Source organism: Geotrypetes seraphini, chromosome 1 (genome assembly GCF_902459505.1).
Source record: "Geotrypetes seraphini chromosome 1, aGeoSer1.1, whole genome shotgun sequence".
NCBI classification, from domain to species: domain Eukaryota; kingdom Metazoa; phylum Chordata; class Amphibia; order Gymnophiona; family Dermophiidae; genus Geotrypetes; species Geotrypetes seraphini.
In genome coordinates this window covers 335,137,270-335,159,526 of record NC_047084.1, presented here as the reverse complement: position 1 = coordinate 335,159,526, position 22,257 = coordinate 335,137,270, and the positions used below count along the sequence as shown (strand labels likewise).

Here is a 22,257-nt window from a genome sequence, read left to right as displayed (position 1 = left end):
ACTGGCGAATGAATACTTTGTGGTCTATGGAGGCGATTGCGGGGTCTACTGTGGTCCAGAAGGTAGAGGGGTCGATTTTTGGTCGGGTTTTGAAGGTGGTTTTGTGGGTTTCGTGTTTGCTTGTGCTTTGTGTCCAGTTGATGTTGAAGGTGAATTTGAAGTGGTCTGACCATAGAGAGGGGTGCCAAGCCCCATTGGTGATATGAATGTTAGGTGTATGGGGGTGTTGGGCCATGTAAGCTGCAATATCGAGTTGGTGGCCTTTTTCGTGTGTGGGTTGCGGATACAGAATTTGGTAGGAGAGTGCATTGAGGTATGAGATTATGCCTTCAGCTTGTTTGGAGGAGCTGTCTTCTAGGTGGAGATTTATGTCGCCAAGAAGCAGGTTGTGTGTTGAGGTTAATGAGTTCCGGAAGATGAAATCTTCAAGATCATGTTTTGTGGTATTCCATTTTCCTGGAACGATGTAGCAGAGGATGCAAGTTAGGGTATCTTTGAGTGAGTTACTGGAGAGTTGACAGGCAAGCAGGTCTGATTGGGGGGTGGAGTGTTTGTCTAGGACTGTAATGGTAAGGTTGTTTTTCACTAGGATAGCCAGACCGCCCCCTCGCTTTTTTTCTCGGCAGACTAATTCGAGTTTGTGTCCCTTAGGGCAGAATTCTGTAATGCTAGGGTCCGAGTCGGAGGATAGCCAGGTTTCGGTTAGGAAAAGGCAGCCTAACTGTTCTTTAACTATCCAGTCTTTTAATAGGTCTGCCTTTGGGCTGATTGATCTTATGTTCATATACGCACAGGGGATTGTGATTTGATTCTTGTGGATGTTGGGAATAAGCTGTGGGTGAAGGAGGTTCTTGGAAGTATGGGAGAGTTTGTGACCTGACTTCTTTGTGTTGTGGGGTGGTTTTCGTCCCCATGTGGTTGGAATGCTTTCTTGTGTGGTTGTTGTGCATTCTATCAGGTTTCCTATCTGAAGTTTCTTGTGTGGATGTGTCTGTCTGTGTGTTGTTGTCACTATTGGGATTGTTGAAAAGTGGTAGCAGTGTATCGCAAACTGTGTACCGTGGCACACCTGTGTGCCTCTTGAGATTTCTGGTATGCCGCGACACACTGGCGAGGAGGAGCCAGCTGCCTGCCTACAAAATACAAAAAGGAATCGACAAAATAGAGCAGGAAAAAAAGTTATTTACAATGTCCAATGTGACACGGGCAAGAGGACATGGACTGAAGCTGAGGGGGGACAAGTCCAGGACAAATATCAGGAAGTTCTGCTTCACGCAACGAGTGGTGGACAACTGGAATGCCCTCCCAGAGGAGGTTATTGCGGAATCCATCGTTCTAGGATTTAAAAGCAAACTAGATGCATATCTCCTTATGGGTAACTAAAAATACTTCTTATCTGAATATTCCCATATATATATATAAGAGAAGGTGTATGACACCAGTAGTTAAACTATATTTAGGAAGAGACCTCAGAAACGGAGCCCACGCACAGTCGTTTTTCATAGACCGAGAAATTCAACGTGGTCACATGCTCCTTTGCTCCAATCATCGGTCTCCTTCCCACTACATTTATAAATACATTTATAAATACATTAGCAGCTAAAAAATGAAAGCTAAGGTAAAATTATGTTCTCACCTGTTAATTTTCTTTCCTTTAGAAGCAGCAGATGAATCCAGACAAGTGGGAATAGCTCACATCGACCAGCAGGTGGAGATAGAGAAACTGATTAACCGTTGGCCTTATAGCCTAGTATTCTCTCTGTCCATTCAGTTATGCTCCTTGCCCAAGCATCCCGAGATAGGAGAATGAGCATCCTACAAAACTTCTTTCCAGTATCAAATGCAACAATGAAACATTACTGAATACAACTACCACCAATAACCCAATTGGAAAATAAACAAAGACTGCCCCCGAACACCTATATAGATATTTACCTTAAAGGGTGGGGCTCTGGATTCATCTGCTGCTTCTAAAGGAAAGAAAATTAACAGGTGAGAACATAATTTTACCTTCCTTAGCAAAGCAGCAGATGAATCCAGACAAGTGGGATGTAGCAAAGCAAAACTCAAATCAGGTGGGAAGCTAATGCCGCCTCCGCAATCACTGAAGCGCCAAAACTAACCTCCTCACGGGCTGCTACATCTAACCGGTAATGCTTTGAAAAGGTATTTCCCGACGACCAAATAGCCGCCCTGCAAATCTCCTCCAAGGAAAGACCCCCGGACTCCGCCCACGACGTAGCTAAAGCTCGAGTCGAATGAGCACGAAGTTGCTCTGGCACTTGCTTCCCTGTCAACAAATAAGCCGAAGCAATCGTCTCCTTGACCCAACGCGCAATGGAAGCTTTCGACGCGGCCATTCCTTTGTTTTTTCCCGCGAACAATACAAAGAGGTGATCCGACCGACGAAAGTCGTTAGTCACCCCCAAATAATGTAGAATCATCCGGCGCACATCCAGGAGACGCAACAACGAGTACTGCTCCCCCCAATCTTCCTTCCGAAAGGCCGGGAGGAATAAACACTGGTTCATATGAAAGGAAGACACCACTTTCGGCAGGAAGGACGGTACCGTTCGAACCGATACACCAGCATCCGAAATCCGCAAAAAAGGATCCCTACAAGATAGCGCCTGCAATTCAGACACCCGTCTTGCCGAAGCCATAGCCACCAAAAACACTGTTTTCAAAGTGACATCTTTCAGCGTAGCCATGGATAAAGGCTCAAAAGGCACCGCTCGTAACCTCCCAAGGACCAGCTTAAGACTCCATGAGGGACACGGTCTCTTCACAGGAGGTCTGATATGGTGAACCCCTTTTAAAAATTGGACTACGTCGGGCTGTGATGCAAGCGCCAAACGAGAAATCCGGCCCCTGTAACAAGCAATGGCCGCTACCTGAACCTTCAGAGAATTATAGGCCAATCCTTTAGCTACGCCCTCTTGCAGAAAGGAAAGAATAGCCGATAAAGACGCCCGGAAGGGCGAAATCCCGTGCCTCCCACACCACGAGTCAAAAACTTTCCAGACTCTAGCATAGGAGGTAGACGTGGAAATCTTCTTTGCTTGAAGAAGCGTGGCAATAACCTGCTCCGAATAACCTCTATTCCTTAGCCGCGACCGTTCAATAGCCAGGCCGTAAGACCAAAGTGGGACGGATCTTCTATGGAGATTGGACCCTGAGTCAGTAATTCCCGAGTCACTTGAAATTTTAACCGATCGCCCGCATATAGTTGCATCAGATCCGCGTACCACGGACGACGTGGCCAATCTGGAGCTACCAGGATCACCTGTCCCTGGAAGAGAGCGATGCGATGTAACACTCGACTTATCATTGGCCAAGGAGGAAATATGTATAGGAGGGAATTTGGAGGCCAAGGGAGGGTTAACGCGTCTACCCCCTCCGAGTTCGGTTCCTTGCGTCTGCTGAAGAACCGAGGCAGCTTTGCATTGCGAGACGAGGCCATGAGATCTATCTCCGGGAGCCCCCACTTTAGGACTAGCATATCGAACGCCTGAGCGGACAGCTCCCACTCCCCTGGATCGAGACGATTTCTGCTGAGGAAGTCTGCCTGAATATTTTCGTGACCCGCAATGTATGCCGCCGAGAGGAGAGGAACATGCGTCTCTGCCCATTGAAACAGCACCATTGCCTCTTCGGCTAACTGAGGACTCCGGGTACCCCCCTGCCGATTGATATACGCCACTGCTGTGACGCTGTCCGAAAAGATCCTGGTTGGACGGTCCTGAATTCTGGACTGAAATGCCAGAAGCGCCAGCCTGATAGCCCTCAACTCCAGCATGTTGATTGACCACTGGGCCTCTACCGAGGACCAAACCCCCTGTATCGATGCTTGGAGGCACTGAGCCCCCCAGCCCCGAAGACTGGCATCTGTCGTGATTACGACCCAATCCGGCGTCGCTAACGGCATGCCCCGAAAAAGATTGAACTCGTTGAGCCACCACTGCATGCTGGAAGCCGCTCGAGGAGTCCACTGTAGACACTGATCGTAATCCTGGGATGCCGGGGACCACCGTGAAAGAAGAGACATTTGCAACGGCCTCATGTGGAACCGAGCCCAGGGTACCACCTCTAGAGCCGCCACCATCGAGCCTAGAACCTGTACATAATCCCAAACCCGAGGTCTCGGGGATTCGAGAAGTAGACGAATCTGAGACTGTAACTTCTCTCCCCACTCTCGGGGTAGAAACACCTTTCCCCGACAAGTATCGAACATCACCCCTAAATGCACCAAGGACTGGGACGGGGACAGCGAACTCTTGGGAAAGTTGATGATCCACCCCAAAGACTGAAGGAAAGAAATCACTCTCTGAGTCACCGACAAACTCTCCTGCCTTGAAGAGGCGCGGATCAACCAATCGTCTAAGTAAGGGTGAACTCGAATCCCCTCCTTGCGGAGACATGCTGCCACAACCACCATCACCTTTGAAAAAGTGCGAGGAGCTGTTGCCAGACCAAAGGGCATCGCCCGAAATTGATAATGCTGGCCTAGGATCGCAAACCGCAGAAACCTCTGATGCGGGGGCCAAATCGGAATGTGGAGGTACGCCTCCTTGAGATCGAGGGAAGTGAGGAACTCCCCCGGCCTCACTGCCGCAATGACAGACCGAACTGTCTCCATCCGAAAATGACGGATACTGAGAAATTCGTTGACTCTTTTGAGATCCAGCACCGGTCTGAACGACCCCCCTTTCTTTGGCACAATGAAGTAAATGGAATATCTGCCGAGGCCCACTTCTTCCTGTGGCACCGGCACCACCGCCCCCAGATCAAGAAGTACCTGAAGAGTCATTCGTACCGAGTCCCTTTTGGTTACCCCATTGCATGGGGACACCAAGAAAGAATCGGCGACGGGAGAGGAGAACTCTAACTTGTAACCGTCTCGAATAATTTCTAGCACCCACTGATCCGACGTGATATTGGCCCACTCCGCTACAAAAGCCGACAGTCTTCCCCCTAAGGGAATAGCGGAGGGAGCCAAGACCCCGTCATTGTGAAGATCGATTTGCTGGAGCACGGGCTGACTGAGCTGAAGGAGGTTTTGCTGCACGAAAGGAACTTTTCTGCGGCAACCTAGGCCTCGAAGAAGGGAAGGAACCATACGTGGACCTAAAACCCTGTTTACCTGTCCGATATCTTCTAACATCCCGGAAACGCTGTCTCGAGGTGGAGGATTTCAACGGGGGTCTAGGCCTATCTTCCGGCAACCGTTGGGTTTTGGTATCCCCAAAATCCTTAACTAATTTATCTAAATCTTCCCCAAAAAGCAAATGGCCTTTAAAAGGGAGCTTTATGAGCCGGAGTTTAGACGCTGCATCTGCCGCCCAATTACGGAGCCATAAAGACCTACGAGAAACCACCGAAAGAGACATTTGTTTTGAGGAAGCCCGAATAATATCATATAAAGCATCTGCTAAATATGCCAGACCTGACTCCAAATCAGCCAGTTCTACTGGAACCGAACCTCCAGATTCCATTAAATTATCAGTCATTAACTGAGACCACTGCAGACACGCCCGTGCCGCATATGAACTACAAATCGCGGCCTGTAGAGTGACCGCAGCTACTTCGAAGGACATTTTCAGAGAAGATTCAATCTTCCTGTCCTGAGTATCCTTTAGAGCAACTCCCCCTTCAACCGGTAAGGTAGTCTTTTTGGTAACTGCGGCCACCAGCGCATCAACCCTGGGTAATTGAAATTTCTCAAGTTCATTCTGAGCAACCGGGTACAAGAGCCGCATGGCCTTTGCTACCCTCAGACTTGCCTCCGGCGTGTCCCACTGCGCCGTGATAAGTTCCTGCATAGCCTCATGCACTGGGAAGGACCTAGGTGGCTTTCGCGTCCCTGTCATAAGGGGATTGGCGGAACCAGAAATAGTAGCATCATCTTGCGAGATGTTTAAGCCTTGCAACGCTTTAGAAATTAAAGAAGAAAGTTCTTCCTTATGAAAAAGACGTAGAGCGGACGGATCATCTACTTCCCTACCCGGGGGATCTTCCAAGTCTAATACCTCACCCTCTTCAAGGGAGTCAGGAAGAGATAACGGGGAGACTGGAATAGGATCTCCCTCGTCCGCGGCTGTGAGTCTGCGTTTTTTTGCTACCCGTGAGTTCCCGGGAGAAACCGCAAGAACCGCAGCCGCACACGGAGGTTTGCCAGCACAACCAGAAGTGGAAGTAGATGGAACCGGACGCCCCGACACACTCACAGGCACCGGCTGAGCCGGCTGAGCAGGCTGAGAGCCCTGCAACATAAAAGCTCGGTGCATTAACATAACAAACTCTGGCGAAAATGAACTTAGCCCGAATCCAGCCAACCCAGTCTGATCCGAACAGAGGAGCGGACCCGCGGCTCCTCCCAGCGTCTCTGACGCCACTACCGCCGCTGGCTTCCCCTCCTCCGTCCCAGTAGTTTGTTGTCTGGCCGACTCAACCGCGAGGGAAGGGGAAATCACTTGCGCCTCCCCAACGCGGGAATGAGCAACTTCTGCTGCCTGAGAAGCCTCTGCCGGTGTATCTGAACACCCGGCTGAGCACAAACCTAGCAGTGTCCTTCGCTTACCGCAGCGAGAACACCGCTTTGCAGCCTCTGCCGCCATTATTTTCTGCTCGTTTAAAAATCAGCCCTCAACACGCGACCCCGACCCGCCCTCGGTCGACTTCGTGTCGGACGGCCGAAACGCGGAGCGAGGAGACAAAAAATAGCAGAAATGTACTCACCCCCAATACGCGATTCCTAGACCGCTAAGTTATGGCTGGCAGTTGTAATTATAGCTGACCTAACAGGAACAGCACATTACTATCAGGCTCTATTCTTAATTTTTTATTTTTTTTTTTATACTGGAAAGAAGAACAGCAGAGCCCAATGAATCCCTCAATCCTACGGAGGGTAGGGTGGATAAGGGACCTGGGAGGGCCCAGGTGTTACTCCTAAAGCCGGCACCGCTCAGCCAGGCACCCCTGTCTATCTGAAGAGAGCTAGTCTCAACAGCAGACTCAAGTTGCTCAGAAATGCACCCGGCACAGCCAAAATCCAGGAGCTAGAGGACTAGCTCACATTCCTGCTGGGAGATAGAGCAAACTGAATGGACAGAGAGAATACCAGGCTATAAGGCCAACGGTTAATCAGTTTCTCTATCTCCACCTGCTGGTCGATGTGAGCTATTCCCACTTGTCTGGATTCATCTGCTGCTTTGCTAAGGAAGTACTTTTTTCAAAAACATTATTGCTGAGCACCTGTTCTTTCATTTGAATGTTTAACAACAACTTAAAATTAGAAGTGTATAAGTTATGTCAGTTTGGTCTCCAATGAGTGAGTGTAGACACCTGATTTATCATACCAGAGGAATTTGATTATTTTTAAAGTAAGAATTCTTAAAATAAATACTAAAAATTAAATAGCTACATTCTCCTTAAAATATTTATAGTATATTTAGAATATAGGATAGAATACACGTGGGAAGGAGACCGATGATTGGAGCAAAGGAGCATGTGACCACGTTGAATTTCTCGGTCTATGAAAAACGACTGTGCGTGGGCTCCGTTTCTGAGGTCTCTTCCTAAATATAGTTTAACTACTGGTGTCATACACCTTCTCTTATATATATATGGGAATATTCAGATAAGAAATATTTGTGATTTTCTTCCCATTAGGGGACTCTACTATAGTGTAGTTCACTAACTAAAAATACGCCAGATGTACACCTGGCTGGGCCACTGCGTGTGCGGATCGCCAGACTCGATAAACCGAAGGTCTGATCCGGAGATGGCAGCTCTTATGTTCTTATGAAGTACAGTTATAGGTTTTATTAATACGAATGTGGCATGATTGTGTGTTTGGGGATTGACTATGGGGAGGTTTTTGGGATGGGCTTTCCTTTTTATGATGGAGTTCTTTTCTTTTTTTATTGCATTTTTATTGTAGACCGCTTTATTTGCTTTCAGTGAGTTAGCGGTATATCAAATAAATGAAACCTGTAACCTATAAATGGCACCAAACCATGCCTAACTTGTAGGCTTAATTTACTAGGCCTAATTTACTGGTGCCTAACTCGCACGCCTAGTTTTCTACGCATGTATGTTTTCCACGCCTATTCTCTACCCTTAACCACACCTACTTTTGAGGTAGGTATTGTCAGGCACTTTGACATAGGCACTGCTAGGGGTTGCAGATATCCACATGCAATCTTAATTGTTAATAATTGTTTTTCAATGGTGTGACCAATTACCATGGCAGGCAAGGAAAAAAACAAAGAAGTCCACAGCTTAGCCTTGGACCACTGTGTGTGAGCTATAAAGTTGGGAAGTGAATTATTACAGTCACTTTAACCATCTCTCTTTTGACATCAGGCGAATAGATAAGAGTCTTTTTAAAGTCTAGAAGAAAAGTATTATATGATTCTGCACCCTCAACTATCTCTTTCCTCAGTTAATTTAATCAGACTCCTGAGGCAGGCCTTTTTAGGACCAAAACATGATGGAGTCAGCACAATATTATTTAATAAAGGAGATCGAGCACCAACTAGTCACCTTCTTTGGTTTTTTCTTGCCTTCCACGATCCGGCAAAGAGGGATCTCTTAAAAAACAATTGAGTTGCGTGTAAAAATTAGACGTCGCTAGGTATCTGCGATTAAGGCACTTTTTATAGAATCAAGCCCACACTTTATTCTATAATGGCAACTGCACGTGTGATTGCTGTTATAGAATGCATGCTTAGTGCATCTCATCCAGTGTCTAACTTTAGGAAACCTGTAGAAAATGATCCCTTAAGTCAGGGGTGTCCAATGTCGGTCCTCGAGGGCCGCAATCCAGTTGGGTTTTCAGGATTTCCCCAATGAATATGCATGAGATCTATTTGCATGCACTGCTTTCAATGCATATTCATTGGGGAAATCCTGAAAACCCGACTGGATTGCGGCCCTCGAGGACCGACATTGGACACCCCTGCCTTAAGTGGAAGTTCCTGAGTATATTTAAAATGAAAATGATATTGCTGTACCTACCTGTCGTCACTCCATGTACAACTCCCTCCTTGGTTTTTGATCCTACAAGAAAGCAAAGCATGGTGTTTCAGTGCAAATGGTAGAAAAGAAGTAGATTTTTTCCTTAAGTATTTAGACCCAGAGGTTCTAAATGGTTTTGCCCATTTTGAGGGAAATTTTCAAAGGGATTAGTCTAGGCAACATGGCAGCTATATACATAAATTTTGTGGTTTGCAAACTGCTCTCCATTTATTGATCAAAAGTATTGAACTGGTATGCACGCTTTTCTTGGAGAAATGAGATAATAATAATAATAATAATTTTATTTTTTGTATATCGCCATACCTGAGAGTTCTAGTTGGTTTACAACAATCGAAAGCAAATACATATAATGTAGGATAAACAGTACTAATGCAAACATCAGATTCAAAGTTCTGAAGTATAAATAGTACAGTTTGTACAGAAGTATAGACAGTATAAACAGTATTAATGCAAACATCAGATTTAAAGTTCTGGAGGACCTGCATGAAAAAAGTTGACTATGTTGAGAAATAAGAGCAGTTTAAAAGGAGAAAAGGATTAGGAATAACCGTTAAGATCCTAGCTTGTTGAATAGATAGTGGCTACAGTGGGGAAAAAGAAAGTACATATGCAGATATAATTTCAAATTGCTCCTCTTTCTTTTTACCATGTATAATTTGCACCTGCTATGATGCAAATGCAAAGTTAGAGGGCATATTTTGCCTGCAATCAATCCTTGCTGGCCCCAAATTTTGAAAAGAAATTGTCATTGGAAATTTACCTTTGAAAATTTAGCTTTGCAGGTCCATGGATTCCTGCAAGCTCATTTTGTAATTTCCAAAGTGTTCTCCCTGAGATTGAGGAAAACCCATATGGTCTTTCGTACCCACTGAAGGAGAGGAGGACTAGTCTAATGATTACAGCAGCAGGCTGAGAACCAGGGGAGGCTGGTTCAAACCCTACTGCAGCTTCTAGGACCCACGGCAACAAGAGGGCATCCGTTGAAAATCAGGGGTGGGAAATTTCATGGCGACACCAGAAAATATTTCTTCACCGAAAGGGAGGTTGATCGCTGGAATAATCTTCCACAACATGTAATTGAGGCAAGCAGCGTGCCAGATTTTAAGAAAAGATGGGATTGGCATGTGGGATCTCTTCATGGAGGTAGTTAGGGGGTGGGCCATTAGTGTGGGCAGACTAGATGGGCCATGGCCCTTTTCTGCCGTCATGTTCTATGTTTCTATGTCTATGTTTCTAACCTCCACTGTCTCAAAACAACAGCTTTTGATTGAATACGCGGACTATATGCAATGACTGGAAAATAAAACTCCACGAGGAGGGTGGACAAGCTCTCCAAGAGAGTTACACGCCTCTGAGCATATGGAAGCATATCAATCCTTGACTGTCTTTAAGGTTTTGGGTTGGAATAATAGGAGAAATGTTACATATTTTGTATATATGTTGGTTTCCTATCTCCAGTGGTTTATACACATTACCCTGACTAAATTACTGTTGAAACATCCATCTTTAGCATTAACTTTTAACATTCAACTTTTTTCCATTTTTCTGCTTTCTTCTTAAAATCTACTTTTCCATGCCTACCCTTCCCATCTATCCATGTGTACCATCTCCTCCCTCTTTTTTCTCCCCTACTCCCATCTATCCATAAGAAGCATTTCTTCTTATCTCTTCCCTGTCGCACCCATTGCTGTGAACCATCTCCTCTCTCTATCTCCCCTTCCTCTCCATCCCTATGTACCATCTCATCTCTCTCCCATGGGCAGACATCACTGTCTTCCCCTTCCCCCCTCATATGGTCTGGCATCGTTCTCCTCTCCTTCCCATAGTCTGGAATCTCTCTCCACTCCCATGGACTGGCATCTCTCTCTCTCCTTCCCTTCCTCTTCCCAATGTCTAACATCTCTCTCCTCTCCTTTCTGTGGTCTGGCATCTCTCTCTCTCCCTCCTTTACTTCCAATCTGTGGTCTGGCATCTCTCTTCCCTCCTTCCCTTCCTTTCTGTGGTCTGGCATCTCTCTCCCCTTCCCATTCCATTGGTCTGACATCTCTCCCTTCTTTGAGTCATCTCTCCTCCCTTACAGTGTAACATTTCTCCCTCCCTCCTCTCCACCACTATTATGTCCAACAATTCTCCCTCTGTCTTCCTTTCCCCATATACATCATCTCTCTTTCCCTCTCACACCACACACCTATGTCCAACAATTCTCTGTTCCTTTTCCCTCTCCCACCAGCAACATTTTTTCTCTCCCTTCCCACTACTCTACCTGTGCAGCATCTCTCTTTTCCTCCTTTCCTACCCCCCCGCCCGTGCATTTGTCCTTCCCAATCCTCTCCCAGTACGTGCAGTATCTGTCTTTCCCAGCTCCCTTCCCTCCCAAACCCTGTCAGGCTCTTCACTCAGCCCCCTTCCTTCCTTTCCTCCCTCCCCTGTCAGACTCTGCACTCAGTTCCCTTCTCTCCCAATCCCTGTCAGACTCTGCACCCAGCCCCTCCCTTCCCAGGCTCTGCAGTGCACCCTGCCCCATCCTCTTACCTCCTTCCTGTCAGTGGCAGCTGATTTCTTGTGCCGCTGAGCAGCAACCAGCAGGAGCGCGCTTTGCTGCTGCCTGCTCAGTGGCTTCTTTGACTAGCTTCTGTGAATTCTCACGATTCACGAAAATTCACGGGAGCCAGTCAAAGAAGTCACTGAGTGCTGAGCAGGCAACGCAAAGCGCGTTCCTGCTGGTTGCCGCTCAGCGGCACAAGAAATCAGCTGCCACTGACCTGGTTAGCAGCAGGCAGGAGCGCAGAAAGCTCGCTCCTGCCAGCTGCTCCCCTGGACCACCAGGGATCAAATTTGGGGGGAGGCCACGGCCCCTGTGGCCTTCCCTGTTCAGGCGCCTATGTGTTAAATAACACAATTTAGCAAATAGGTCCCCTACTTTACTTTATTAAAGAAATTGTGCATCATTGAATGGTACCTCAGAGCTGTAGCAGGGAGTAGAACTCTAAATTGTGTTCCAATTTTCATATTTAGATATAAACACCTTTCTTGTTTATGCTTCAACAAATCTTTGCCTTTTCATTTCTTCTCTTTTCAAATATTGCATAAGTGACTCCAATGAAAGTGCAAAAAATATTATGCACCTATTGACTTAATAATTATAATTTAATTTCCAACAGATTATTATCTTGTCTGTGAATGCACCCTAGGTTATTAAATATCTTATCATCTAACATTGTCCCTTCTCTACTCCTTGTCTCCAAACCTATAATTATTTCCCTGAATGCTGCTTTCACATTTTCTCATTTAACATAAATAGGAATAGCAATTTCATAATTATGTGCAAAAAAATTCCCTAATAATTTTGACTGTTAAGGCCTGCCTATAAGAATAGATTTTTGAAAAGGCCTAGAGAATGAAATGGGGACAAATTTGTCCCCATCCCCACCTCCATGAGCCTTGTACCTGTCCTTGCCCCGTTCCTGTGAGCTCTGTCCTTGTCCCCATGAACTCAGTCTGATCTCATCCACAGAGGCCTTGAATAGTTATGATTTTATATTTAAATCATTTTATTAAAGTATAAAAAGAAGCAATATTCTGTACAACTGTCATTTTATTAAATCACAAACAATAAAGAACAAGGATTATCAAAAGTGGTCAACATAACACTGATAGTCTTTCCAAAAATATTAGGACTAGGGGGCATGTTATGAAGCTACTAAGTAGTAGATTTAAAACAAACCAGAGAAAATGTTTCTTCACACAACATGCAATTAAACTCTGGAATTCATTGCCAGAGAATGTGATGAAATCAGTTAGCTTAGCAGGGTTTAAAAAAGGTTTGGATAATTTCCTAACAGAGAAGTACATAGGCCATTATTGAGATGGCTTGGGGAAATCCACTGCTTATTCCTAGGATAAGCAGCATAAAAACTGTTTTACTCCTTGGAATCTTGCCAGGTACTTGGTACCTGGGTTGGCTACTGTTAGAAACAGATTACTAGGCTTGATGAACCTTTGGTCTGTCCAAGAATGGTAATTCTTATATCCAACAATTCTCCGTTCCTTTTCCCTCCCCCACCAGCAGCATTTATTTCTCTCCCTTCTCACTACTCTACCTATGCAGCATCTCTCTTTTCCTCCTTTCCTAACCCCCCCTCCCGCCTGTGCATTTGTCCTTCCCAACCCTCTCCCAGTACATGCAGTATCTGTCTTTCCCAGCTCCCTTTCCTCCCTCCCCTGTCAGACTCTGCACCCAGTTCCCTTCTCTCCCAAACCCTGTCAGACTCTGCACTCAGCCCCCCTCCCCCCCCAGGCTCTGCAGTGCACCCTGCCCCATCCTCCTACCTCCTCCCGGTCGGTGCCAGCTGATTTCTTCCCATTGGATCCCTCTCTTGATAGATCTTCTCCGGGACAGCAGACTTCTATTTTGCATAAAGGAGTTCCTTTTTTATGATCAGCAGTAGACTTAGTTGATCCTTGGAGATTATTATATCCTGTGAAAAGAGACTACACCCACTTTTCTCGTTCTCACTCTACCTGGTCACGTATTGATTATATTCTTATATCTCAATCTTTGTTTCCTAAAGTTCTTACTTCTACTATTGGACCGATGGTCATTTCTGACCACACCTTGATATTTATAGACCTGGAATTAAATACTTGTAGATGTGGTAATTGGCGATTTCCTGCTTATTTATATGATGACCCTCATTTCCAACAGTTTCATGTGGAACGATGGACAGATTATGCTCATTTTAATTCAGAGCATGAGAGTGATCCGATTCTTTACAGGGAAGCTTCCAAGGCTGTGCTACATGGAGATGTTATAGCTTATGTTGCGAGACGTAATCATTATATTGCTTCCAAGATTATCTCACTTGAATGCCAATATCAAACTGCACAGAAAACCTATTTACGATGTCCTACTTTGGCTCATAAAGAGGGTATGTTGGCAGCACAGATAGCTTTGAATATACTCTTCTTCATGAAAGATCAAAATGTAATTATCTGTATCGTAAATTTTTCATTTTGGTAATCGTCCAGGTCGTTACCTTGCCCATCTTACTAAAGCTTGGAATGGTCATTGCTTAATTCCTTCTATTCGACTTCCGGATGGGACTTATACTAATGACTCCTCTCATTTCTCTTGTTTATATACAGCTGATTCTTCATCGCAACCTTCTCTGATATAGATGACGTGGCAGAGGGAATCACTGGCAGGAGAAGGCTACAAAGCAGCCTGTTTAGAGTGCTGCGACTGCCAATGCTGCTGGAGGGTGGTTCGTTGGTCAGTCAGTCGTGTCGCGATGGGAGGGCGAGATAGAAGGGTCAACGAGGGGGGGGGCCACCCACATTACTGATTGATGCTTGGGGGGGGGGGGCTGTGTTGACGATCAATGCCATTTGAAATTTTCTTTTTTACAGTGGTCTGTTTGCCCTCCTACAGCGGGACCCCCTGACCATTTTGGGCCCTAGGCACTTGCCTACTGGGCCTACCCTTTAATCTGGCCCTGGGTATTTGTGCACATGAGCTAAATGGTAGACACAGCTCTTCAGCACAGGCCAGTACAGTTCCTGATCATGGGAGCTACAGAGCAATTTATTTTTGTTGGGGTTTTTTTGTGTTTCAGCTGTTGTGCGTGTGTCCCGTGCCTAATAGCTGCATTCTGACCATAGGCGTGGGCCAAACACTCACACAAAAGATGTACAATTAAAGGGACAGAAAAATCTGTCATTATCATTGATGGGAAGGATACAGCTATTTAAAATGATCTGCCTATTTAAATGGTTATATATTCAGCAGAATTTACCTGTTTCCATGTAGGGCTATTTCTACACCTCCATTTTGTGCTGAGCCTGAGTAGCGAACACCATTTAAAGCACCTTGGAATTTCTGCAAGCTGTGTATGTGAGGCCAAGCTCACCTTGTATCAACACTAAAACACTGGACCCCTTTTATATTCCCCAATGGAATGTGTGAAAAGGGGACTAAATCTGAAGAACTGTGATATCTGATGCTGCAAGGACGAAGAAAAATGAGAAGAGAACTTACAAGATTTGTGCAGGAGGATGGAAGCTGGAGTGACAGCGGGTGCCATACCAGACCTAAGATTGCAGAGAAGAGTTCCCTGTAAAAAAACAAGACGCCTGTCTTCACAGGGACTGTTGAGCTTTTCTCTGAATTGCTTAAGACTGATATCAGCTGACAACTCCGGCTATTGTAAGACCTGTGAATTCTTACCCTGTGCTGAAATTGCTTAGAGAACTGGGATCTGCTTCTGGCTCATTGACCTGAAAGAGACAGTTATTTATTTATTCAGTTATCTATACCATTCTTCCAAGGGAGCTCAGAATGGTTTACATGAATTTATTCAGGTACCCAATCATTTTTCCTTGTCTGTCCTGGTGGGCTCACAATCTATCTAATGTTCCTGGGGCAAGGGGGGTATTAAATGACTTGCCCAGGGTCACAAGGAGCAGCGTGGGTTTGAACCCACAATCTCAGGGTGCTGAGGCTGTAGCTCTAACCACTTCGCCACTCTCTCTGCCAATACTGTACTTTGTGGATTGCAACCTGGTGAAATGGTGAGCAGGAAGTCATTTTACAGTTCACTTGGGGTTTAGTTTAGAATTGCCTTTTGTGCATTTGTGAGGAAGGTTACGGGACTTCTTTGATGATTTAGCCATATGTGGAACATAGCTGATTATCTCTCTAGGACAGGGGTGTCCAATGTCGGTCCTCGAGGGCCGCAATCCAGTCGGGTTTTCAGGATTTCCCCAATGAATATGCATGAGATCTATTAGCATACAATGAAAGCAGTGCATGCAAATAGACCTCATGTATATTCATTGGGGAAATCCTGAAAATCCGACTGGACTGCGGCCCTCGAGGACCGACATTGGACACCCCTGCTCTAGGAGATCTTAGTTGATATATTGTGTGCAATATATTTAGTTCTGGTGCTGAGGGTATACCAGTAGCTACCAATGGTTTATGTAACAGTATTTATTTAGATATTCAGTAGTATGTTTTATGTAAGTGATACAGTACATGTCTCTATGCATTTTTTTATTTTGGTAATAAAGACTGTATTTACCAGTTTGTCCCTTCTGATGTGTTTGCAAAGATAACCAAAAGGTTTGGACCTTGGTTTGTACTGAATGCTATTTTCCTTAGACATGAACGAGTAAGCCGACAAGCTAATTGTTTTACAGCACTAATTATCTTACAGGTGGAGAAATTAGGAAATGGTATAGCCTAACTATTACCTCTGTATAGGTGGGGGGGGAAAAAAATCACCTGTGGTACTCTGATCCATTTATTACCTTGCAGTGGCCAGCTCTTGATTGATTTACCGTACTTAGCCCCCTCCTCCCGCTATCCTGTGCATTTGCTCCCAGATCCCTCACACTTTTGTGCTGCCAGCTCTTGACTGATGTGCTTCACTCCACCTATCCACAATACTGAGGTGACATCAATCCTGAAGTTGTATTTAAATCAGTATCCTAGAAACATGATGACAGATAAAGGCCAAGTGACCCATTCAGTCTGCCCATTCTGTAGTATCCATTATCTCCTCTGCCTCATGCCTGTCCCATGTTTTTTTGAATTCATACAGTCTTAAAAACATAAGAATAGTCTTACTGGGTCAGACCAATCGTCCATCAAGCCCAGGAGCCTGTTCTCACGGTGCACAATCCAGGTCACTAGTACCTAGCCAAAACTCAGGGAGTAGCAATATTCCATGCTACTGATACAGGGCAAGCAGTGGCTTCTTCCATGTCTTTCTCAATTACAGACTATGGACTTTTCCTCCAGAAACTTGTCCAAACCTTTCTTAAACCCAGCTACACTATCTGCTCTTACCACATCTTCTGGCAACACGTTCCAGAGCTTAATTATTCTCTGAGTGAAAAAATATTTCCTCCTATTAGTTTTAAAAGTATTTCCATGTAACTTCACCGAGTGTCCCCTAGTCTTTGTCATTTTTGACAGAGTGAAAAATCCTCCACATGTACCCGTTCTACTCCACTCAGGATTTTGTAAACTTTAATCATATCTACCCTCAGCCGTCTCTTTTCTAAACTGAAGAGCCCTAACCGTTTTAGTCTTTCCTCATACGAGAGGAGTTCCATCCCCTTTACCATCTTGGTGGCTCTTCTTTGAACCTTTTCTAGGTGTCACTTTATCTTTCTTGAGATACGGAGACCAGAATTGAACGCAGTACTCCAGATGAGGTTGCACTGTGGAGCGATACAGGTGCATTATAACATTCTTAGTCTTGTTAACCATCCCTTTTTAAATAATTCCTAGCATCCTGTTTGCTTTTTGGCCGGCCCCACACATTGGGTGGAAGATTTCATCGTATTGTCTACAATGATACCCAGATCCTTTTCTTGGGCTCTAATCCCCAAGGTGGACTCTAGCATCCGGTAATTGTGCATCTCTTTGCATTTGTCCACATTAAGTTTCATCTGCCATTTGGATGTCATTCCTAAGGTCCGCCTGCGTTTTAACAACTTTGAACAGTTTAATGTTATGTACAAATTCAGTCACCTCACTCATCGTTCCATCTCTACTGGACATCTACCACCCTTTCTGTAAAAAAAAGTATTTACTTAGATTACACCTGAGCCTATCACCTCTTAATTTCAGTCAATGTCCTCTCATTCCGGAGAATCACCTCATGCACATTTATGCCATGTAGGTATTTAAATGTTTCTATCATATCTTCCCTCTCCCACCTTTCCTCCAAAGTATACATATTGAGATCATTAAGTCTGCCCCCATATGCCTTATGACGAAGATCATAAACCATTTTAGTAGCCTTCCTCCAGACCGACTCCATCCTGTTTATATCTTTTTGAAGGTGCGGTCTCCAAAATTGTACATAATATTCTAAATGAAGTCTCACCAGAGTCCTATACATGGACATCAATACCTTCTTTTCCCTATTGGCCATACCTCTCTCTATGCACCCTAGCATTCTTCTAGCTTTTGTTGTTGCCTAGTGATTAGAGCTACAGCCTCAGCACCCTGAGGTTGTGGGTTCAAATCCCATGCTGCTCCTTGTGATCCTGGGCAATTCATTTAATCCTCCATTGTCCCAGGTATATTAGATAGATTGTGAGCCCCCCAGGATAGATAGGTGAGCCCACCAGGACAGACATGGAAAATGCTTGAGGAACCTGTATGTAAACCGCTTTGAGTTGTAAAACTACAAAAAAAATGCACTATACAAGTCCCAATCCCTTTCCCTTCCCCCTTTTCAATCCTCTATGCAGTGGCATGAGGGTGAGAGGTGCCCAGGGCAGAGGTGCAATTCCCACACCCTCTTCTCTACCTCCTACCCCTAAATGCTCCGTTCCTGCATCCCCCTCCCACTGCCACATGCATGTATCGCTTCCCCATACCTCTGTAACATTCCTGGCATGAGCAGCAACCCCAACCTGCTGTCGTGCCTGCATGGGCTCTCCCTATGATGTCACTTCCTAGGTGCAGTTCCAGGAAGTGACATCAGAAGAAGAGCCCACACAGCACAACACCAGGTTGGGGATTGCTGCTCATGCCAGGAACGTTACAGAGGTATGGGGGAAGGGAAGCGATGCGTGCATGTGGCAGGGGGGGCAGGGAAGGAGCAGGGGGCAGAGAGGATGGGTTCCACGCCCCTATCAGGATGGTGCCTAGGATGAACTGCTCCTCCCTCCCTTACTATGTCACTACCTCTTTGGCATTCTATTTTTTAAAATTATTTTATTTAGTGTTCTTTAGACTCCCTTTGTTTTTGCTTTGTAGTGTTTACCCTGACGTCCTCTATTAGCTTGCCACAGGCAGGTCTTGATTGATGGGCTAAGCCCCACCTACTCATGTTTAGGTGACATCAATCCAGAAGCTATATATAAATCTACTAGTATTTTATACAGCACTGTGCCACCAGCATGCCTAAGGAGCATCAAGCACTTTTTTGGGCATGCCTTTGAGGCACTCCTTTCACCTACGCTCCTTTGAGCATCTCCTTCTAAAAGCTTGCTGGTATATGTAAGTTTTAATTTTTGTCTTGTAGCATAGGCTTTCCCCATAGGCACCCAGTACAAGAGACGTGGGGAGGCTATTTCTGTTGCCGTGGGAGATATGATATAAAGTGAGCAAAATAATAAACCTGCAGAACATCTTCAGTCTAAAGAGCACCGTGCTGAATTTAGGGATAGTGTGCACATGACTTTAAAAAAAAAAATCTATTTCTCTGTTCTTGTCCATGCGTGTGAGAACCATTCCAAGCAACTTTTTAACACAAGTGGCTACATTCTCAATCCCTATCCAAAATCAAATGGTCAGCTGTTGTCCCACTGTCTGGATGCTTTTGAAGCCTTCTTTGTACATAAATCACTGGATCTCTCTGTCTCTGATATCCATCTGCTGATGGACGAACCTGGCAAGTTTTTAATTGTTCTACATGTGCTGGTTTTGAGAAAATCCTTTCATCCATGAAGCTGGCTAGATCCCTGGAAGACCCTATGCCTGTTCAATTATTAAAAATTCACAACTTGATCTCTTCCTGGCAATTCATCACATGATTAATGCCAACCTGGCATAAGGATGTGAACTAATGCGCTGGAAAGAAAATATAATCCACCTGCTTACAAAAAGCCTAATCTTCAGTGCTGCACTGTAATTAATTTGCTTTATAAATTTAAGATTTTGGAATAAGTTGTTTATAATCCACCAGCCAGGCTAAAGAGAGATTAGTATAAAATGAGAGTTCTGACAGCAACCTGCTGTCTTGGTTTAAGGTCCTGTTGTATTCTTTTAGTGGTACTCTAGCTGCTGTGCCTGATGTGATCAACTGTCCTATCTTGTTTCCACTGATCTGTTTTGTCCCTGTAACAGACAACAAAGGCTGTCTTGGCTTTTCTAGGAGAGGTCAGCAGATAAAAGAACACAATGCTTTTTTTATTTCTTTTAAATTTGCCTCACACATTAATTAGCTAAACCTTTTGGCTTACCTCAATTAAATGCTGTATCTGCTCAGAACCTCTCCTTTGGGACCTCTCTCTAAATGAATACAGCCTGGGCAGAAATACTCTTGCCTCTCTGAGTCTCGCCCCTGTGACTCAGCACTGAGCGCAGGGCAATCTGGGACATGTAGTTTTTGTTTGGGGGATTTTTTTCTAATGTTTTTTTCTAATGGTTCAGCCCCTCTCCTGCCCAGTGCCATAGCAACATCCCTGTGAAGAGAAAATCCCTCGCTGTCACAGTCCCCAAAAGAAAAAAAAATATTAAACCACCCCAAAAAAATAAATAAAAGGAACAATATTTCCTACCTTTAGCATTAACCCCCAAATTCTATAAATGCCACTCAAAATTGTGCACACAAATTTGGATGTGGGTGTAATTTGTGCATGTAATTTAAATGAACACCAAGCCAATTAACACCAATAATTGGATGCTAATGATTAATTGCTAATTGCTGATGATAAATTGGCAACAATTTGAATTTATGATAGCATCTTGCTAGGTGGTATGCTAAAAAGATCCACATGTAATTTTTTTAACCATGCATCAGCAAAAGGTGCTTGGGCGGGTCAGCGGCATATACTAAAAATGTGTACAGAATTATAGAATGTGGGGGATGTTATGTTATGGTAATCAGGTGTTTTATTCCACATTTACCTATTCAGTTCAAGGTCGGATTACATTACAAGAGGCTAGGTCAGTTACTCAGGAAATTACAATGGACAGACTGACATGGACATTCAGTGGGTTGCTAGTACAGGTAGATCAGAACAGTTATTAATACAGTTAGGTCATAGTTAAAAAACACATAGTTTATAATTTCAAGTTAGTCATTGTTGGCTCTTCATTTTGTCCCAGGAGTTGCATTAGACAGTTTAGAAATGGGCTTTTACAATTACCATTTCTGTTGCTTCCGGAATGGCTCCCAGTCTTGGTACAGAATGCTTTTAGAAGTTTTTCTGAACCTGAGCAGTGGCGTACCTAGGGTATGTAGCACCCGGGGCCCATAATTTTTTGACACCCCCCCCCATGTAAAAAAATATTTTTTGTAATAACCATGAAACTGAATAAATGGTCATAATAGAAACAGGCAGTGAAAATTTTCTTTTATTGAACCTCATATATGTAACCATTATTCCAAACATACCATAACATAACATAAATTATGTCTGAATTGTCATGACATCAGAAGTACATATGGAGTAGTTGCACGTGATGCTTGGGACAGTTCTGATTGTGTTAGTTCGGTTTTATGTGTTTTTGAATAGAAGGGTTTTTATTTCTTTTTTGAAGGTTTTGTAGTTTGTGGTCGAGGTCAATAGGTTGTAGAGTTGGGGGTCGAGTGTTGCAGCTCGAATGGCTAGGAGGTTGTCGAACTGTTTTTTTCTTTTGACGTTTTTGGTTGGAGGGTGTGTGAATGGTGCGTGAGTTCTCCTATGTCTGGTTGAGGTGGATTGAATTATTTAGCTGAAGAAATTAGTTACCCCCCCATTCCACACACATTAATTCTCTTCCATTTTTGTTGCCATTATAAAAAACACTGATAAGTTCTCAGAAAAAAAATACATTAAAATAAGAAGTGAAAACAAAGGCCCCTACAGATGAGAACATAACATAAGAATAGCCTAACTGGGTCAGACCAATGGTCCATCATGCCCAGTAGCCCATTCTCATGGAAGCCAATCCAGGTTACTAGTATCTGGTCAAAACCCAAAGAGTAGCAACATTCCATGCTACCAATCCAGGGCAAGCAGATGTTTCCCCCATGTCTTAATAACAGACTATGGACTTTTCCTCCAGGAATTTGTCCAAACCTTTCTTAAAATCAGCTACACTATCTGCTTTTACCATAACTTCTGGCCACTTCATTTTTAAGCTGAGATCTTTCCTTCCAAACAGAGACTTTGCTAGATGTCAAATACAGCACAAGGTAACTTCACACGGACTTAGCTGTGCAGGAAATGTGAATCTCCTCATACACCCACCATATAGTGCAAAAATGTGCAAAGGTCTGGTTTTTTCTTTCGATCACTACATAGACTAATGCCACACAAGCAGCGCTGTTACAAACATATTCTGTAGGTCAGTGCTAAGGTTAACAAAGTTTCCTTCCTTGGACCAGAAGGAGATACTGACAAACCACTGGAAGAGATCCCAAAACAACTACCCAGGAACAACACCCAAAGACCCACTCAGTGTGTGAACCAGTTGAGTGG

The 22,257-nt window shown here is 44.4% G+C and overlaps 1 protein-coding gene across 1 annotated transcript in view; it reads right to left on the bottom strand.

Annotated features, from left to right (window-relative positions):
* Positions 1–22,257, bottom strand: part of SNCA (synuclein alpha) — a 272,359-nt gene that overhangs the window by 153,521 nt on the left and 96,581 nt on the right. The window contains exon 3 of the mRNA XM_033958983.1: positions 9,022–9,063. Coding sequence (XP_033814874.1) covers positions 9,022–9,063 — 42 coding nt within the window. The remainder of the gene's footprint in view (positions 1–9,021; positions 9,064–22,257) is intronic.